General features: G+C 40.1%; 1 protein-coding gene across 1 annotated transcript in view; it reads left to right on the top strand.

Moving 5' to 3' along the window:
• The first annotated feature begins 15377 nt into the window (after nt 1-15377).
• The window catches only part of slco3a1a (solute carrier organic anion transporter family member 3A1a), a 36654-nt gene continuing 31476 nt past the window's right edge, over nt 15378-20555 (top strand). The window contains exon 1 of the mRNA XM_030054349.1: nt 15378-16074. Within this exon, the coding sequence (XP_029910209.1) occupies nt 15916-16074 (159 nt within the window). The 5' untranslated portion in view covers nt 15378-15915. The remainder of the gene's footprint in view (nt 16075-20555) is intronic.

A 20555-nucleotide genomic window follows, 5' to 3' on the forward strand; every position in this document is an offset into this window, starting at 1 on the left:
CTGCACCACCCACCTGACTGTGTGTGTGTGTGTGTGTGTGTGTGTGTGTGTGTGTGTGTGTGTGTGTGTGTGTGTGTGTGTGTGTGTGTGTGTGTGCGTGTGTGTGTGCGTGTGTGTGTGCGTGTGTGTGTGTGTGTGTGTGTGTGTGTGACAGAGAGAGAGAGAGAGAGAGAGAGAGAGAGAGATGTAAACGTGAAGCACAGGCCACACAGGCTCCAGCCATTCTTAACCATGTCAAAATGTTTTATCTTCTATCATTATTAATTTATGTATTTGTCCACTATTTGAACTTTTACAGTGACAAGCTCCTCAGTGGAAAACAGCCACTTTGCTTTAATAGTAAAACCTGATGTCATGAGCATTTCATACTGCCTGAAAACTGTGGCAGATGCTTACTTAAATACCATAGTTAGTCATTTCACAGTGTGTATGCTGCTTGCAGTGCACATGAAAAAGGTAGGGGTGACTGTTTAGGTGACCTCAACAATAATCAAGCAATACTTCTGCTTCTGCTTTTATTTGTTCAGTGGAGTTTTACCCTTTGTTTTAAAATAACACTGCACACACTAAAATGTGTACCCATGTCTCACAGGAGAAGCGTGTTCATAATTTATTTTCTATAACAGTAAGTGTCATGGTCTTGATGTCTAATCCTTGTTTGTTAGTGCATCCAGTGTGTGTGCACTTTGTAATAGATAGAAAGTGATGAATTAAAACTGTACAATGGGTATCCTAAAGTAATGGGAATGTATGCTCTATTAAAGTAAATATATGGTCCTTAAATGTCTTAATTTATCATTGTGAAAGGAATAAGCAAGTGCAGCACTGACATTTGTAAATGAACCCATTAACAGTGGGAGATAAATAGGACCGCAATGCAAGCGCATTTATAAAGCATATGCAGATATTAGTAATGCCAGGAACAAATGCATCTTAATTTGCCTCATGATTTGATGAGATGATTAGATTTTGTAGAGCCTGAGCATTCAGCAATTACCCATTCTAAAATGAAAAGATATATAATAAACTCATAACATGATCCATTCCTACTAATAATTACTTCAACATTAACAGCAGAGTTATAATTCTGTAAATTACCATTCACACGTGCCAATGTGAGTGTTTATCATCAAGTTGTAATGCTTTATAATGGATCAAAGAGACCAATCCTTGCCTTCTCCTCACTGTCAGAATCCATAACCTTTATCATCATTGCACCTCTGTGTGAAATGCAGCACAGATGTCAGAGGCACTTTAAGTTTCCTTACCAGCCAAGCGCCACATTCTCGCATGAACATTCATATCACAACGAGATACATAAGGTGGTGAGAAAAAGATGTGGTCACAAAGCGCACTTTGCCAAAGCAAACAATTCCACAACAAATTAATTTCTGACATAAACAACATATGCTCTATTGCTGGCAGCACTCGGTTTTCTTTATTGAATAATTTACATACAGCACACCCTTCACATGTTGACATAATGCGGCTCCATCAAGATCAAAAAAGCATACAGAATAACTTCTTTAATCATTTCTCTTAAGTAAATGTGGACACGTTTGTCATATTACATCATCCTGTTGAATCTACACGATTATCAGATGCAGTTTTGAATCAAAAAGCGCAACTATGCATCATCAGCGTCTCTCAAAAGCAGTTTGTTTTTGTTTTAAAATACACCAAAGTAGATTTTTTTCAGAAATCTATGCTCATGTCATAATGTATTTCATTCCCTTACATTACAAACCCTGGATGCCCCCAATTAAATTTGCCTGATGAAGTCTAATGAAACTCTAAAACTGAATTGAATGTAATTCTGAGCGTCATGAGATGAAAATATTGGCTGATTGGTATTCTAAAGTATTTCACTGTATTTGTTACTTTACTGCAGACTTCCTTATCTCTTACCACAAGTCGATGCAATTTCTGCAGAACAGAAGCGATGACATCAGCTGACATTTTTGAAATGAGCCGTTATGTAAATGTGCAATACTCAACAGTTTACATACACATAATTTAGGAAGTCCTTTCAACTAGGAAGTTGTTTCATCACAGTGTGCGTAGTAAATACATTGCGTATGTTGCACTGAACAAGGACATAAATGTAAATGACGCTGCATAAAGGGCTATCCTTAATGTTTTTATGTATGTATTTGTTTTTATGTATGTATGGAATTTGTAAAGATTTTATGAGCAAGAAATGCATTATTTTCATACTTTGTAATTCTTTAATATCCACTAGTGTTTAAATGCTCAACAAGACTTTGGAAAAAGTGTAAATATTACAGTCTGATCACATAAGAAGCACTCAGTATTAATGTATTTTGGTTAATTCCACACACATTTAAGAGTATGTTAAAATTCAAATCTTTCTTTTTCCCCCCTAAGAAATTTCAGGAATGAGGAGACAAAGCCATGCAACATTAAGTTGTAGGTCTATATAGCATATGCTCTGCTGAAAAGGTCTTTTCATGAAAAGCTGGTTCACAGGAAGCTGCTTTGGCTGTGTGTGCTTATGCAAATAAATCTTCTTATGGACTTAAGTTACACTTACTTTACATGTTTGATAATTCCACTTTCTCCCTGTTTCAGTGCTGTGATAAGAAAATAAACTGGAAAATATCCTCCTGATAAAAGACACCGTGTGACAGGCCTTATTCAAATTTACATTTGAGTTGCTATTCCGTTTGAAATACACCACTTCAAATGGAAAAGGGATAAAGCTGAACCAAGTGAAACGGCAGCAGTTGTTCAGAAATGTGCACATTAAAGTTATGTTATGTTTAATTTATGTTCACGTTCACTTTGTTCTAAGCTCAGGCCATTCATGTTCAGCTCATGCTAAAGCTATTATGCCATTTAAGACTGTGTCTTAGTCAGCAACTAAAAGAGGAAAATCCACATTTTTTTTTTTTTTAAATGACAAGGAAAATGCTTGTGTCACACCTCCATGAGAAGATGCAGATGCAGGACTCTGTGGCCATGCTTCATCCCACATGACCAGTCAGAGCTTCCCACCTGTGCAGCGGGAATCATTGATCTAGATACTAAAATATGGCTGAGACATTTTAGTCTGTGCCACAGACATGGAGCTGTAGAAACCATCATGTTTTCCTGGCATGGCAAACATATTTTGCTACAGCCAGTAGCCTCTCTATGTTCAGTTCCTTGACGAACTATACGCCTTATGGCTCATTTATACTTCACGTTAAGTACGGATATGGGTAGCACCTTCTGTCCATGCTCTGCGTTCATTTCATCCGTATTTCTGCACATTTTCATGAAGCTTACACATCTGGGTAAACCAGAGCCGCACCACCTCAAATTGTGGGGGCAGTGTGATAGTTCAAGAGAGACCGGTCAATGAACAAGACATGAAGAAGTCAATCGCTTTCGTCTCTTTGTGGTGAGTCCATTATTTCGACCTCGCAATGCTTTTTGTTGTCAGATACTTTGGACTCTGCGCTGCCCTCTAGTGGATTTATCACTTAACATCCATGCCAATGAAAAGGACGCATCGCAGCATGTGGGCAGAAACTTTTACAACGTTTCAAACAGGCATCTCAATTTTCGCACGTAAAGCGAGAGTAAATGAGCCTTTAGTCCTCATCAATATTGCACTGCAGCCATCCATACTGTAAATGTCTTCACAATTATGTTTTTTTTTGTCCTGCACGATATGAAAAGTTCTTGAAGGCGGCTTTAAGTGAGAACCTTTAGACAAAGTGACAGAAAAAAGAAAACGCGCATAATCTGGTATATGTGAATTAGGCTGATGGTGAGAACCATGAAGACTTAGCCATCAAAATGTATGCTTACTCTCTTTTATTTATTTATTTATTTATTTGTCAGTTTAGTGTAAAAGGTCCTTACTCAAATGAACCCTCAAGAATTTTGCATAGTGCACATTAATAAAAAGAGAAAATAAGAGAAAATTGAACATAAATTAAATCACATTAATTAAACATTAAACATTGAACATAGATTAAATCACTTTCAAAAAGATGTCCATGTAATAAAATTTGGGCAACATTTTATTTTAGGGTACATGTGAGTTTTAGTAATTTATTAGCTCTGTACTGGGTATTATTATCTACTTAATAGCTCATCATTTTGAATGCCTTCTGTAAACTATTAGTTAGGAGTTTTTCCTCAATAAGCCCATAATCAATGCTTAGTAAAGGTAATAAAGTTAAGTAGTTACACCTGAATCAGACACTTTTATATCATTTTCTCAGTATGGGTCCGGTAAGGAACTAAACACACACAGCGCAAGAACAGTTACTCGTCACACAGTTACTCGTCCAGTTAACCGTCTTTATTAATGTCTAACTAAACAAACAAGAACAGATCAAGGCGATAAGCTGACAAAATCAGCAAAGAAGTTATAAGCAAAGGAAATTTTGTCAATATTTGACTGTAATAAATTCAGCATTACACTGAGCTAAATCAACATTACATGGCCTCCATCCCAGAGATAGTTCTGTTATAATTATGTTAAGACGGTATTAAGATGCTCACACATCTGACTTAAGAGAAACAGCTGATATTAACCATAACATCATGAGACTTAAGGACATTTGCTCTTTTATTTATCTTTTTATATTCTGTACATTGATTAGCCCTTGGGAATATTTTTAGAACAAATAGACGCTGCATAAAAACTTGTATGTTACTTTAGACAGCCATAGACAAAACATTACAGTCTCAAGCGAAAGCTAATGAGCTTTTTTTTTTCAGATCACTGTTATGAGTTGTCTGCAGCTGATAACACTGAAGGCATCCATCATCGGCTGCCACTTATACACTGATGCACTCATTAGACAGCTGTGATGTAGCACTGTAAAAAGGGGAAGAGCAGCCCATTAGCATGTCATTTCCCAGACAGGAAGGAAGCTTTCAAACCAGCAGCTTCAGAATTACAGGATGGGGACAAAAGACCCGGGCACACCACCTTCCATATACTATTGAAATAATGCTCCGATGCCAGTAATAGAGGAGGAAGCGCCACAGCCCAAAAGTATGAAATTGATGTAGAGCAATAATTAAACAAAGGCTATTCTTTCTTGTGCTAAACTATGTGTTTAGTTTGCAGCATCAAAAGAAAACACGACAAGTTTGAGTATTTGTCCAGATGCCATTATATCAATCAAACTTCCTATGCAAAAAATGCAATGGCATGTCACAAGCTGATACCATTTTGCAAAGAAAAAAATAAGTGTTTCCCAGGCTGTTTGTTCCAACGCGACTGAGTTTGTCAAGCAACCATATGTTCACATGTTGCTTTTACACTGCAGTTTGGCTTCAGGAACGGTTGTGCGCTTAGTGGGAGAGGTACTGAATGAATATTTCATGGAATAAATATGGTAAGTGGTTTGTAATGGTCCCTAAATGGTCCTCAGGATTACCCATAATGTCCCTCCCATCATTCCCATGTTTCCTCTCGGTTTTTGCTCCAGGGTAAGAGTGGTATTGACTGTCTTTGTCTAAACCACTCTTGCAGACAGTGCAGACAAGGCAACACAATGTTAAAACATAGTCTTTCACCTGAAAGCATCACAGATGATCATGGTGAGATGATATCGCAAGACTAAAGTCCACACAAACTCAAGCAATTTGGGCGAAATTTCCTTTTCCCAACTTACCCAGACTGAGACAAGATGTTGATACCATTTCCACCTCTGTACATCTGGTGGTTCTACTCCAAGGGTTAGCATTTCATGTTAGCTTAGCATAAAGACTTGCAGTCTGTGGGAGTCATTAGCCTGGCTCCGTCACAGTGGGAAAAAAAAAAAAAAAAAAAACCTTACAGCAACTCTGAAGCTGTCTTATTCACACAGTGAGTCGTGTATTTGAAATACCTGGTTTGGAATTTAGAAAAACAAACGAGAGGGGTTTCAGGAGAAGTTCATTTGTGCTGGATCCTCCCATATCATCATCAGTGCACGGATCACTGTGATAAAAACAAACGTCAGAGTTTTCCTTCAACCTATTAATTTCACAGAGAAACGGTAAAAGAGAAAGAGCTTTTATACCATCAGTGTTAGTATAGCAATAACAATAGTAATAAAATCATAGGTCGCAGATGCTGTGTACACAGTGATACTTTCCTCTGGTTCTGGTCAGAGTGACATTTATTTAGCATGTATTTAAAACACAATTCTCATTTAGCCTGTATACATTTTAATTTGTCAAAACAGCAACTAGAAAATACACAGGACCGCATTTAACGATATCAGTAAAGGCATTTTCTGTATTTTAATGAGATAAACGTGAGGAGAGTTTATGCCACTGCAGATAAGAGGAGGCAGGGGAGAAACAGATTACTCCTGTCACACCGCAGATTGTGGAAGCAGGAAGGTTCTCGCACACTGAGCAGCGGCTTCCTGTTTATTTACATAACTTTATGTAAATGGGCCTCAGATGGATCGGGCTGACAGTCGTGCTTGACTTTTCTGCTCTGAGAGGGAGAGAGAGGAGCATCACCATCCGCAGGTTTTAAAGCTCTGTGTTGACTAGGTGTCTTTCAGTCTATGTTTTGATCAAGGATATGACTTAAACTGTATTCAGAATCATATCAAACATTTATAGCATTATCAGTTTGAGGAATGTATTGAGAGAATTGAGAGATTGATCGAGACTGAGAATAGCCAACAGTACGTAGGAACGGCAGCGAAGCCAGAAAAGTTCCATCCATATCTTAATGCTGTGCTGAGCAAAAATTTGCAAGTGAATTATCTCTTCAGTTGCACAGAATCATCATAACTCTGGACAGCCTCCAGTGACAGAGAGCCTTTTGGATGTAGTGCCTAATTAGTCAGCTTTTCAAAATGAATTATCAGCCCACCACACGCCAAACACTGACAATCAAAATGTCAGTGACTAAAATATCTCTCCTGCAAAAGGTATGATGAAATCTGCTGACTGAGGGCATGGAGCCTTAAAAACATTTTCATCATTACTACATAGTGTTTCATGCCTTAAAATTGTATTGCGTGAGTAGTGCTGGTTACCATTTTTCCCAGGGGTTGTTTGTCAAATCCCATCCTCTGGATAATTCCACCCATCTCAAACAAAGATTTTCTTTAAGTTCCCCTTTAAGTCCAGGATGGTGACATTTGATTTATGAGTCTGTTGCTCCTTACTTGCCAGTTCTAGCTGAGCCAGAACAGAAAGGCTTTAATTAAAGGGATTATGAGCCTGTTATAATTCAAATTTCAAGAGTACAAAATACAAGCTGAAAAAAATACTCTTCTCCCAGTAAAAGCATTCTTGTTGCCTTTATTTATTTTTTTTGTAATTTGCACCTTTTCAGTCTGGGACAGGTAACTTTGATGAAGAGGGTTGCAAAAAATTGGTCACAAACACATCAACAAGAAGGTTGATGTGTTTTCCACACTCCTCAGGAGATTTCATTTTGCAAGTACAAATTTTTAGGGTAAAGGGTTTGTCCTATGTAGTCTGTGATGTCACACACATCTCTGCTGAGAATTAATTGAAAACAGACAGAAAATGTTATAGGAAGAGCACTGCAGGGCATTTTAAGATGGCTACATTTCCTTGTTCACATCATTACTATAAAATGAAGCTTGTGGGTGTAAAATGTCAAACCTGGATTTTATGAGTCAACAAAGTTAGCCTCCCAGTGGCGTTAACCCCAGGTTGTGTGTTTTTTGATGACATCATTGAGTGCTGCCTGTGGTTTCTCGCTTTGGGAATGAGTTGTTCATGTTTGAAAATGTTGATGTGACACAGACAGAGGGGTGGAGGCCAGCATGAAAAACCTGTGACAAGTTGGTGTCTGAAATGTCCTGTCAGCAGATCCCTCAGGCTGTCTGTGTGGCCCTGACAATTGTTCCCATCTCACTCCACTTGTAACTTGAGCCTGTTGATGGGTATTTTCCCCCAATGCTCTGCAAGCCTATTGCAGTTCTTCTCTGGCTCTTTGTGCATGCCATCTGACTTGTCTGTCTGGCTTTGGCGGCTTTGCATTTTTTCCTCAGCTTGAATGCGTGCAGGTTTCACTGTCACTGCCGCCTGTGTGGTATGTCATGCTCATGGAGAGGGTTGGGCTTGCCTTTAAAAACACAGTCATCAAGCCACAAAGCTGCAGCTCTCATGTCAGCAAACAGTCACACACACATTTGGGCGATACACCACCCTGGTTGGGTGGAGCGACTCTCTGTTGTAAGGTGTTTTTGACTGTGGCCTGACATCACATGTTCCAAGAAAGAGCTGGGCTCCAACATTTACAGCAAGGCTGAGTGAACAGCAGGCTCTCCATCACCACGGTTGCATTTGGAAATAAGCACTGTATCCCATGGCTTTATTTACCCCTGGGGAGGAAACTAGACCATGTTGCTTCACACATGCTATGTTTGAAACACTCTCCCCGGCAGTGCAGACGATATTACGCTATTTTAAAATCACATGCTGCCCTCTCTATTGATACCGGTGTAAAAATAGACAGCAGAGCCCCACTATGAAACAGTTTCAGCGTAGAAGGAAAAGCAGAGCACTATTTTTAGATGGGCCACAATCACAAAAAAGTGCTTCTTGACATTTTTAGTAACTCCCATTGAAGCTGCAAATGCCATTTGACTGTCCTTGAAATCATGCAGCATTTATGTGCCCTGAAGATCTCTGCCGATGTCTGAGATTAAGACATAGCTTTCACTTCTTGGTCACTCTCTGTAATTGCTTGCAAGTGGAGTGGTGGAGTGTGGAATTAGATAGTGGTGGGCCAGTGTGACCCCTCATCACCACATCTATTGCCAGTATTACAACAAATGAATGAAACCTCAGGCTTCCCCTATTGAGAGAAGAAACTATTACAGCCGGTTATGAAGCACTAGAGCTGCAGAGTGAAGTCATCTAAAAATGCAGTTCACTAAATCAAACCAAACCCACTTAGCACAGATGGCTCTTAATTAGATGGCAACATTACTGCTAACAGTAGTGCCTTAAAACATGTTTGAACAAGTCTCTCTATTGTTTCGCTTGGCAAAGGAACAGAAAGAGAATATTGCTGAAATTGCAACTGTGTGCACTTAAGTCATTGCTAACCTGCTATGATTGCAAAATGATTATCTGAGGGAGACAGTGGTACTGTGGGAAGTTAGAAAGGTGGAACAGTTAGTGGGGGTTTTCCACCGATATCTTGCAGTCCTGGAGTTAGGTTGACTCTGTGTGAGCACTGTTATTTTGAGAGGCCAGTCGCTGCAGGTGAAATTCCAGCTCAGCTATGGAACGCTAGGTGATGTAGCGCCTGAGGCCAAATTGGCTAAGCATCGGTCTGAAGGAGACAGCTCCGGGCCCAGAACGAACAGGGAAGCTGTCATTGCCTCAACACGCGATGGAATTCGTGGAAAACCGGTTTCAATCCAAGGCCATATCCTTTAAAATGAATGAACGCCGTCTCTCACTTGTCTCTTTAACATTCTGACTTATTTATGGACACGGCAGAACAAAAGAGGTAACCTCAGTCATCTCACTGATCATTTTGTGAGCCTGGAATTTTAATGTTTCAAAATCGATTTACACACATTTGCCCTTTATCTTTGAAATACACTTCATGCTTGGGTGGTGATACTTCTTAAAAATGAACTTCTCACGGTTAAATTTTTTAAAAGATGGAAAGTGCATAACAGTTTTTGCCAGATGCTCTTTGATGCCATAACTGCACTCCATCCCTATAGAAACATTTAATTCCAAGATGTGAATTTATTATTTAAAGATCTCTGAACACTGATATTGAGGAAATAGTGAAATAATAGTATGTTGCTTGTGGTTCTTCACTCGATACATTATTAGACATTTGGACAATTTAATACAATGCTGATTGTTACACAGAGGTGCAATAGGTAATAGAGATAATAAACTGACAGTGTTGTGCATGTGGATGTTCATCCATGGTTGCTGACACTGTGCATTCCACTGTGCATTACCCAACACAGCCTCTTTATGCACTTCTTTCCTTATGAACAGTAGTTTTGTTTTCTTACATTCTTACAATGTGGAAAGACCTTAAAAATTACCGTGGCACACCAACAGCGTCTACGTTCTGCACGGCTCATTGCACTAGTGGTCCCACAGGGGGGTTCAGCTCAAGTAAAGAGTACTATGTGAAAAAAACAGGACCAGTCTGTCCTTGTCTTATCCAACTCTAACTGCAGCTGTCAAGCACATGTTTGTCTCTGTGCCACCATGGTAACCTCAAACACAAATTCAGATATGGCGTGCACATGGCAGACATCTGGATTCCTCTGTTTCTGACTGTCTCCTCTCCTCGGTGCTACTTTAGTCAGAACAGGCCATAAAGATCGCTCGACGCAGGCGTGCATGTGTTTTGACGGGAGGATGTTTAACGGTCAAATGTTTACTCTTCTTCTCATCTGTCATAAAATCTCAGCATGCACCTGAAAATCTTCAGCCTGGCTCTTATGCCACAGCAGTTACCATGGCAACAGCTCTGGGAGGGTATGGGCAGTAGCACAGTACAGAGGGACTTTCTGTTATTGTTGTGGACTTAAAGCTGGAGATGAGGTTCTGTGGTAACCTTACAAACATGACGGTCATTTTAAGGTTAAGTAAAGATCTTCTGTTCGCTTTATAAAGACAGCGCTCGCTGTCTGATGCCCAATGCGGCTGTTCTCAGAGAAAGGCCTTGTTCGGTTATTGCTCATTCTTTACTGTTTATGTTTTGTGGGACCTTCACAGACAAAACCTACACCAGAATTGTAGCCTTGCAGCATTTGATGAAATCTCGTCACCCGCTTCTGCTTTTGTTTATGTATCGAATCATTGAACTGAAGGCAATTTGTACTTTTCAATTGAACTGACTGAGCTTTATCCTACAAGAACATATGACAAAATCAACTTTGCATTTGTTTTAAGGCTGAAAAAGGTCTCTTGAGGATAACATTTACAAATAATCAAGTTGACTAGGCTTGTATGTTTTTAAAATAATGAGATATGCCCAAAAGTGATAGGGACAAATACATTCTGTAAGACTGTTTTAATATTCGATATTTTGCAGAAATGTAAAGACTAGTAATTCATCTGATACTTGTAGGCCCTACCGCTGTCGACTGAACATACTGAGTATTAAGGCTGTCATAAGTTGCCCTCATCACCTCATTTTGTCTATTTTTGCCCAAATTGCATGTTATAGCCTGCTATGCACTATGTGAAAAGCTATGCAAAAAAAAAAAAAAAAAAAAAAATACGGGACACATCCAGGATTTTCATATTTCAAAGCAATGAGAACAAGACTGTGTCGGGACATGTTAGTGAGCGCTTGAGGCACTCTTAAATCCTAGAAGACATCATCTATCTATCTATCTATCTATCTAATAACATGCAGAATGAGCATTTAAAGATCATTTTTCCTATTTAAAATAGGAAGATTCTGGACACTTTTTGCCCAACTCAGAATGAAATACATTTTTTAAATTATCTCCAACCTCACTATATTCAATATTTGCACAGTTGCTACTCACACATTGTGGTGTACAAGCAACCTTCCTTAACATATGTTTTTTTTTTTTTTTTTTGTCTAAAAAATGCTACTCAACAAATAGCACTAGGCACACTTCTTCTTTGTCATGACATCTGTGACAGATGCACTCCAGCACTATCCATGCTGTGGTGATACATGTTTTGTCACCATATTGAAGAATATTAAACTATACACACAGGTTAAATCACAATCTAGGTACAGCATCATAGGGTGGCTGTATTTTCTTTGATCAAAAGCCATAAAAGCATAAATGTCAATTACACAGCAAGCACCATGTTATACATTTCGCTTTTATACAATATTGATCATTCAGCTTAGAGTGCAGTGAGCTAGAGCTGAGCTGCTCTCTGATGGGCTATCTGAATTACATAACGGGTTAGTATGAATAAAGACGTGTTTTTATTGTTCATAGTGGTAGTTATTGTTTAGTAATTTTACAAGAAGCACACTGAAGTGACTGAACACAATATGAACTTTGTTTTTCAAGGTGGTTCTGTTCTCATAACTTAATGAAGTTTTGCCATTGTTTAACATTGTTAATTACAGTGATTTGTAGCACAGGTGACACCCTTGGTGTTTATTGTTACTGCCAAGCAAAGCTGGTATTCCCACTTATTTCTCCTCCCTTTCCCATTTCCCTATGTCTCCCAGCAGAAGGGCTGGGCTTGTCTTCTGCAGTCCACCCTTTTCCAAACCCTATAAATAACAGCTGTTTCACAGGACAGAACAATGCTCTGCAGGCTTTTCCATTCATACATTCCTGGCACCGGTCCGATCCATCTCCGCCCACTGTCTTTTACAACCTGACTCATGTCCCAGCATGTCTACAGTATGTAAACAGTAGTACACACACACACACACACACACACACACACACTGTCATGCACACACACTTTCAGAAACGATACATACAGTGCACAAGAGATGGCCAGACTTATACAAGCTGTCTCTCTCTTTCCCACACACACACACACACACACACACACACACACATGCACCTCCCTCTACAGCATGGTCTTAATCATACTTATCTCATTCTGTCATTTGTTCCTTCACAGCAACAGACTTTATCTAAATCTGATCATTTTCGATACTAAATTTAGATACAACACTGACCTACAGTTGCTGCCTGTTGTGGCAGGTAACACACGGTACATCATATCACAATTTTGAGACTGAATTCAGTGCATTTTTATTACCAGATCACTCATTCGACTTTGTTTTTTGTCATAACACTGTCTGTTTGCAGACTCTGTGTGTGCAACATGTTCAGAACTTTTTTTTCCTTCAGTTATGCCACTGACTGCACAGTAAATGGAGAAAGAGAGAGAGAGAGAGAGAGAGAGAGAGAGAGAGAGAGATGAAAAATACAATTCATAACCTTTGTTGACCGCTGTCCAAAAGTTAACAGAATTATAACTGAGGAACTGAATGCAGCAAAGCAATTGAGTTACTGTTACAGAATAATACCCACTATGTTGCTCAGTGAATACAGTGCACACACACACACATACACAGAGAGAGAGAGAGAGAGAGAGAGAGAGAGAGAGAGAGAGAGAGAGAGAGAGAGAGAGAGAGAGAAGCAGCGACTGATTATAGAGGCTTAGAATCATTTTTCTTTGTTCAGCTTCAAGCGATCCTTTTGAAAGCAACACACTAGCCCAAAACTCCACATTAGATTTACATTTCTCAGAACACCGTCCACACAGGTTTAAATATTTACATACTTCTTTCAGTTTTGGCACTTGGATGCCTTGTGAGGTCAACAGTGTGTCACAGTCTACAGACAAGCCACATCATTTGAAGCAGTTTGTCTGATTTAGGAGATTCTTTTTCTGTGTTTGTTTGTTTTCCAAGCTGAATGTAAGAGGGAACATGCATATTCAGTACGTGGGCATTATTTTTGCGTGGGACCGCAGGCTGGGAGGGAGTGGGTGTCTACTTTTAATGATTATTTTGCACTGGGCACTTGCCAGTCCACAGTTTGAAAATAGGAGGGAACCCTGACTCATAGCCTACTGTTAAATCAAGCAGTGATAATTTCTAGTTTTAACTAGCGTTCTGGTTTTACACTGCAATATAGTCTGTATGAGGCCTGCTATTTTTCAAACGAACCCTGTATTCCCATTCATTAACAAGCAGCCGAGAGGGGGGAAAAAGCAACAAAAAAAACGAAACAAGAGTTCATATTCAGACAGTAACATGCCACGCCACAAAATTCCCAATAAACGCAAACCAGTGTTTCCCATGCGTATAGAGTTACCTGTCACAAATACTAGCAGGGCTGCAACTTAACTTAAAAAAAAAAAAAAAAAAAAGAAAGAAAGAAAAAAGGAAAAAAAAAGATTGCTTCAGCTCAAAAGAGTGAGAGAGGTGCCGTTATGTTTCCTGTCAGATCAGAAACTTAAGCTCTCAGCCCTGAAGAGGAAAGTGAAACTTAAAATTCCAGAATTTGCTCTATAAGCTCCACCTGCTAATATCAACGTTTTGAAACAGAAACTTGACAGTTTGAAATCATCCGAAATGTGTGAAATGTGCATTTATAGGAAGTATATACACAGTTAAAAAATGCTTTCTATCACACTGCAGCATGATGGTTAACATGTATGAGGATAACTTTAATATTTATAATTCACAGTTTCTGAACTGCATTTGTTTTGGCATGCTTTCCAAAATTATGAATTCACCTTTTAAAACATGTATATAAATGTTAATGATATTTATATGGGCTTACCACCATGCCATACTGCGTTAAAAAAGCATGTGCTAAGATACTGTTTATGAGGCTTAGGACTTCATGGCGGGGTTGGATGGGAGGTTAAAATAAACTGTTATTGAAATTTAATATGAGTGCAGTGCAAACACAGGAACATTGCCTCTATTCACCATTTGATTCCTCTCATCACACTGCAATTAATAGTTAACAATTAATATTTCATGTCAGATATACTGTACTGAATAGAAAAGATCCACCACACCCAGCCACAAGTAAACCCATGGGAATCAACCTAAACCTAAACCTTTTTTTTTTTTTCTCCCAGTTTTAATAGATGTCTCTGGTTTAAAGTGTGTCCTGTAGTTCATCAGCTGCCAGCTCATCTCCCTGACTTTCACTTGGCCCACTTGCTGCCGGTTGTGTCCAGCCACAAACTGCTCCAATGCCAAACCCAGCACAGAATGTGGAAAGAACTCAAAACGAGAGAGGAAACCCTAACAGTGACTCATTTGTTTAAACATGTTTGTGTTGTCCTGGTGAGGTCAGCTCAACCCCACCATCATCACATTATGTGGCTACATTACACTGAAGCCACTGGTTCATTTAAGGGCCACTGCCAACCCTTACCAAACACACTCATCCTATAATAATAAACCAACAAATACAAATATTATAGCCCTTTAAAATGTATATTTATCTGTTGGTATTCTTGTATTTTATCACTGTGTGACAAACCTATATATTTTATCACTGCATTTTAAATGTTTTCTTTTTTCCATTTTCATCATTATTGTTATTATTAGAGGAAAATTACAGTTAGACTTAACAAGGGACATTAAAAAAATATTATGAAGTGTAATAAAGTCGCTATAAAATTTCCATTCACTCACAATGAGTCCCTCTAGGATTACTGTAGGGATATTATAGAAGCACCATAAATGCCACAAAATACAACATAAACCTCATCACTGAGCAACACACACACACACACACACACACACACACACACACGCAGTAAGCCCTCCCGTTGGACAACTGTTGTGATTTTCCAGTGAGGGAGGTCACTGGCAAGCTGCGAGCAGTGATGCATGCTGCACAGCGCCACTAGGGCTGTGCATGTGGCCACAGAGGAGGATCTGAGTCACAAGTAGTAGAGAGAGGTGGGAGCGCAGACAGCCGCTAGTGTGCGTCTACCAAAGGACCATGACAGTTCAGTAGTTGCTCCGTGGCGAGAAGCCGCTCGGCGGAACAAACCAGAGGCTCAGATCACCTGCAGCAAACCTGAGCCCGCGTCTATGGAGCAAAAGGTCGGCTGGTGAAAATATGCGATTTGATAGAAAACTGCGCGCCCGTGGTTCACTTGTGCCTTTGCAAACACCGTCTGGGAGTTCACATGTTCCTGCGCGTCGACGAGGAGGCAATGTTTAGGTGCTGCTGCAGGCGACGAACAGCCCTGTGGAGTTTGGACGTGTGTTTTACAGCCATAGATTGTCAGATGTAAGAGGACGGAAAGAGGAGAAACAAAGAGACAGTGCGACAGGGGCACCGAATGTAGTCTTCAGGGAAAAAGGAAACACTGTACGTGCCAGTGTCTTCTATGTTTATCCCCCGCGCCAGCCGGTCATCCTCTGTCTTTGGTTTCTCGCAGTGCTATAATAAAGTGGCCACTCGTTGAAGGATGCAGGTGAAAAAACACAGGGACTCGGACAGGAGCGGCGGGGACATTCTCCAGCGAGACGGCCTCCGCAAAAACTCATCATGCTTCTCAAATATCAAGATATTCTTGATATCGGAATGCGCCCTCATGTTGGCACAAGGCACTGTTGGAGCATACCTGGTGAGTGCAACAGCCCGTTCATGCAGGCTGCAGGGCAACTGCCACTGAGGCATTAGTGTTTATAAACGAGGAGTAATGCATAGAAATACAGCATAATGTAATGCTAAGTCATGCGCCACATTGTACCTGGAGTGTGGGCTTTGCGTTTGGGCTTTCTGCTACACTTGAGCCCTGCACAGCCCTAAACCAGGCACCATGACACACGCAGGAGAGCCACTGTGTGACATAACGAGATAAGTAACCCTCTTAGGTGAGCCTCCCTTGCCACCTCCGATAGTGCACCCTGCCAGGTAAAACAAAGCCTGCAGGTAAGATTGAATGCTGTCATTCTGTCATGCATTATTGTCGTGGGATCTGATTCTGTGGCCTGTGTGTGCCATTTGTTTCTAATTCATTTTTAATGCACCGCAACACCGGCCCCAGCCAATTTGTAATCACCCACTGATCTAAGTGTTACCTGCATGCTCTGTCTGTCATAGCAGAGTAACAGGTGTCCTAATACATCACAGTTATTTAATTACAATAAAACACTGGATAAATGTTTGCATTGTAAGCATGCAGAGACTTTTGTGTACATTTTATGGAGCAATCCATCAAAGTAAGCTCCCCAACTTAGTCCAAAATACTCTCTAAAGGCTGCCTGAAGAACCCCACTAACCAACAAGAACCCCAAAGGCATCCCAGAATAGCCTTTAATTTCTACATTCACATTGTGTATAATTCGGGGACTACATTTAGCGCTTCCACAGCTGTGTGACAAGCAAATAGACTAAACAGAAATGCCTTGGCCATATTTGGAGTGGAACTTCTTATCTACTCTGAAGTGGACCTGCCGAGGCTCAGGCATCATGCAGAGCACAGCACCGATGAGGCATCTAGAGTACTTTGCATATTTTTACTAATGAAAATTCATTTCTCAACAATTTTTCCATTCATTTCCGAGTCATAACAGAGAAATGGCAGTGGCTGTCTCATAGTGTGTTAGTTTGGGACACCTAGTTGATTTAGGGCCTCTCCTGTTTCTCTGTCTGCCTTTTCTCCACTGTACCTGTCTATTAAAACAGAAATGCCACAAAAAACAATCTAAAACAATACAATGAAAGATGTTGGTTTGAAAAATAAACTCAAGAGCTTCAGGTGAGGTGTGCAAATGATGTTTCTGGGTCTGTGAGGCTTTCTGGCCTGGTTTATTTCTGTCAGTGTGTGAACTAATTTCCTCAGAGTATGTCACTTGGAGAAGAGAATGTCATCTCTTTCTTGCAACCAAGATACAGATTTTTTATTATTATTTTTATCCTCTATGTTATATGGTTATATGATTCTCACTGTTGCGCTGTTGTTCTGTTTTAAGCTTGAACTTCTGTTTGGAAACAAGAGGATCATTGATACCATTTTCAAAGCCAGCCAGAGTATCCAGGACATTTTAAGCAGCTGATCACTCATGCTGCTTATAATTGCCCTAATAAAAAATAATCACCAGAATAAGTGCAGTTGGCACTTTCCCACATTTTTCACTGCATTTTGATATCAAAGTACCTTGGTACAAGTTGTTGCTCTAAAATATGCCAAAAGAAGCCTCATGATAGCCACTCAAGGATGATTGACACTTCCCCAGCTAAATGGCTCTCCAATTTAATAGGATCTCTTTCTCTGTGCCTCCTCACAGTGAAGCCTCCTCTCTCTCCCTCTCTTCTGTCACCAGTGGAGCACTGGCTTTCTAATTGTAGGAATCATAGGACTTGACTTCTCTGCTCCAGCAGATTAAACATGGGAATGTATTTATGTGTGAGACCATTTTGTACAAACATCTAAAGCCTAAGCCATGAAAACAGCATGCTAATGTAGGGAAAATAAGAAATATGTTACATGAACAATAATTTTGGACTAGTTCACCTTAGATACATCAATTGATCTCCACATTGTTAATTGCTATACCCAGCTCAGTACCATCCTTCAGTTTAAGAGGTAGTTTCTCTGTCACCCAATGCAGCTGCTGAACTCTGATAAAGTAGACACAGTCAGCCCAACACTACTGATAGGTCAATTCCCCTTGCTGCGTTTTGCTTGCCTCCCATATTTCCTAGGGTGTGATGTCACTAAGAAACCCAATTAGCCAATCAGATATTGTGATGTCAAGCCAGTCAGCAGCTATTGCTCGTTTAATCGTAGCTTTGCAGTCTGAGTTCTATCATTTTAATTGTTGTGTCTGTTTTGTGACAGGCTGTCGTTTCATGTCTTTACCTGCAGAGGCTGAGTCCTCAGAGTTCAGCTGGATTCAAAGAGCAACCATTGAAAAGTCAAAATCGTCTCCGCCTATTGTAATATGCATGTTGTAGTCTGTGATAGCTAACTAAAAGCTTGTCAGATTCCTTCATATTCTGCTACGCCTGTCCAAAGGCATAAATCAAACAATAATTTTTTCAAACTCTATTTTGATGTCAAAATAAATGGGCATCTTCTATATTCCTGTATGTATCCCTACAAAATAAATACAGCCAGGCATACACAATGTCATTGCTGTTGATTTCAAAACACATATATTAGTATTCTGGGTTTTTTATATTTATAAAAAGGCTGCAAATGCTGGTTGCATGCAAACTGCCTGGTTCATGATAGGACAGTGACATCCTTCTTCCTTATGATGAAAAGAGAGAAGAACAAGTCAATCATATTAACCAGCAGCCACAGATTCAAAAAAATGCTGTACAGCAGGCTCAATTCAAACCTGCTCAGAAAAACAAAAACAAGATTACACTGCCTCATTTCAGTGCCATCACAATAATACGAATTCACAAACAAATTACAGTGGCATGAGCTTTGAAAGATCATCTTAAAGTCAAATGGGCGACTGCTGTTGGTGGCTTAATACAAACCTGAGGTTTGTAGCCGTGCTCACATCAGCATTCACAGTCTTGTTTAGCTCTGCAGTTTGAAGAATTAAATGTGTCAGTTTTTTGTACCTTTTCCCAAATGCACATAAGCATAATCTCTCCAGTAGTTGTGGTGATTGGTAAAGTGGTTACAGACAAAAAAATAAGATAAACAGATACGATTTAATGGGAAAAAGGCCAAAATGGGTTAACAAAATGTTATTAGGTTAGTTGATGTAGCTTCTCTTTGTAGACACTTCATTGATTTTACTGACAAAACAGATTATTGATGGACTTCCAGAAATAGCACAACAGGTTACTAGCGAAAGAACACACTTCATAATACTGAATGGCACAGCAAAGACACAAAATCCAAACAATAGGTGCTACACCTGTGAGCCTCACAAATTTCAGCGATTCATCATCTTCACATCACAGCTTATAATGCACTAAAGTGAACACCATTATAGTGTCAGTGTTGGGATAGCTTTGATTGCCAATTAGAGTATTAATACTTGAGAGGTGGGCTGATCTCAATAATGCAGATTGTATCGATGCACCTCTAAAAAAATCTGCATTTACATCTGTGGAAACCGGAACTGATTGTGCCTACACATGATTAGTGCAAGTGAATGGAGGTCATGATTTTGTTTGATGAAAAAATATGTAGCTACACTATGTGGATGAAAACATAACTGGATATGTTTTGTACTGTTAAGTGCTGGGTTTGAAGTGACATCTGGACACAGCCTGGCTGTGGCCGCTGACCAGTGTGGGTCAAATATTCTCCTTTTGCGTTTTTTTTTTTCTGTTATCAGACATACTGGAGTGCTGTGTGCAGCCATGTTGAACCTGGGGGCCGGGGCTTAGCTCACCCAAAGTCTTTCCACTGCTTAGCCAAGAGCAGAGGCTGTCAGTCACACTGCTAGCTGAGACCTGCCGATAATGGGATGAGATTGGGCTGGATTGGACTGGATGATACCTCTCTGCTGCACCACAGCCAGTGTTAGTCAGCTTACAGCTCAAGCTATGGTGTCATTGGACTTGGCGTTGGCTCTCAGGACAGGAGGAGACAACGCAGTGATGGAACCTCAAAGCCAAAGTCAGTCAGATGTGAATGCAGTCCGTACGACGGGAACGCATTTTTGAGAAAGTACTGCCCAAGGGGTAGAAACGTCATGACTCATTTTGAAGTTTGCCAGCCAGCTGTACTCCAGCACAGTCCGTTCCCACCAGTTGCAGCTGGAAACACTATTGCTGCCAAAGTGACCTGCTGTCTTCTCTGCCTCCCACGTAAAAGACGGACCTTTCTACCTCAAAAGAAAAGCAAATGCAGGCTGCACGATACCCATCTAATGACCCTGCACCTGCCATGTTGGTTTGTGTTGTGCTTCCCAACCTGCCATCTTGGTTTGCATAGTGCAGAAAAAAAGTGAAATCTGATCACAATGCAAAGAGAATGCAGGCAACAATAATGCATGTAAATAAACAGGTGTGAATGCAAAGGGTGTGACTGGACTGATTATCTGGCTTGATTATTCAGGTAGCAAGTACAGCACAGATACAAATCACATTTTAATATCAGGTGTAAATGGGGCCTGAGATTGCACA

This window comes from Myripristis murdjan, chromosome 6 (genome assembly GCF_902150065.1).
Source record: "Myripristis murdjan chromosome 6, fMyrMur1.1, whole genome shotgun sequence".
NCBI lineage: Eukaryota > Metazoa > Chordata > Actinopteri > Holocentriformes > Holocentridae > Myripristis > Myripristis murdjan.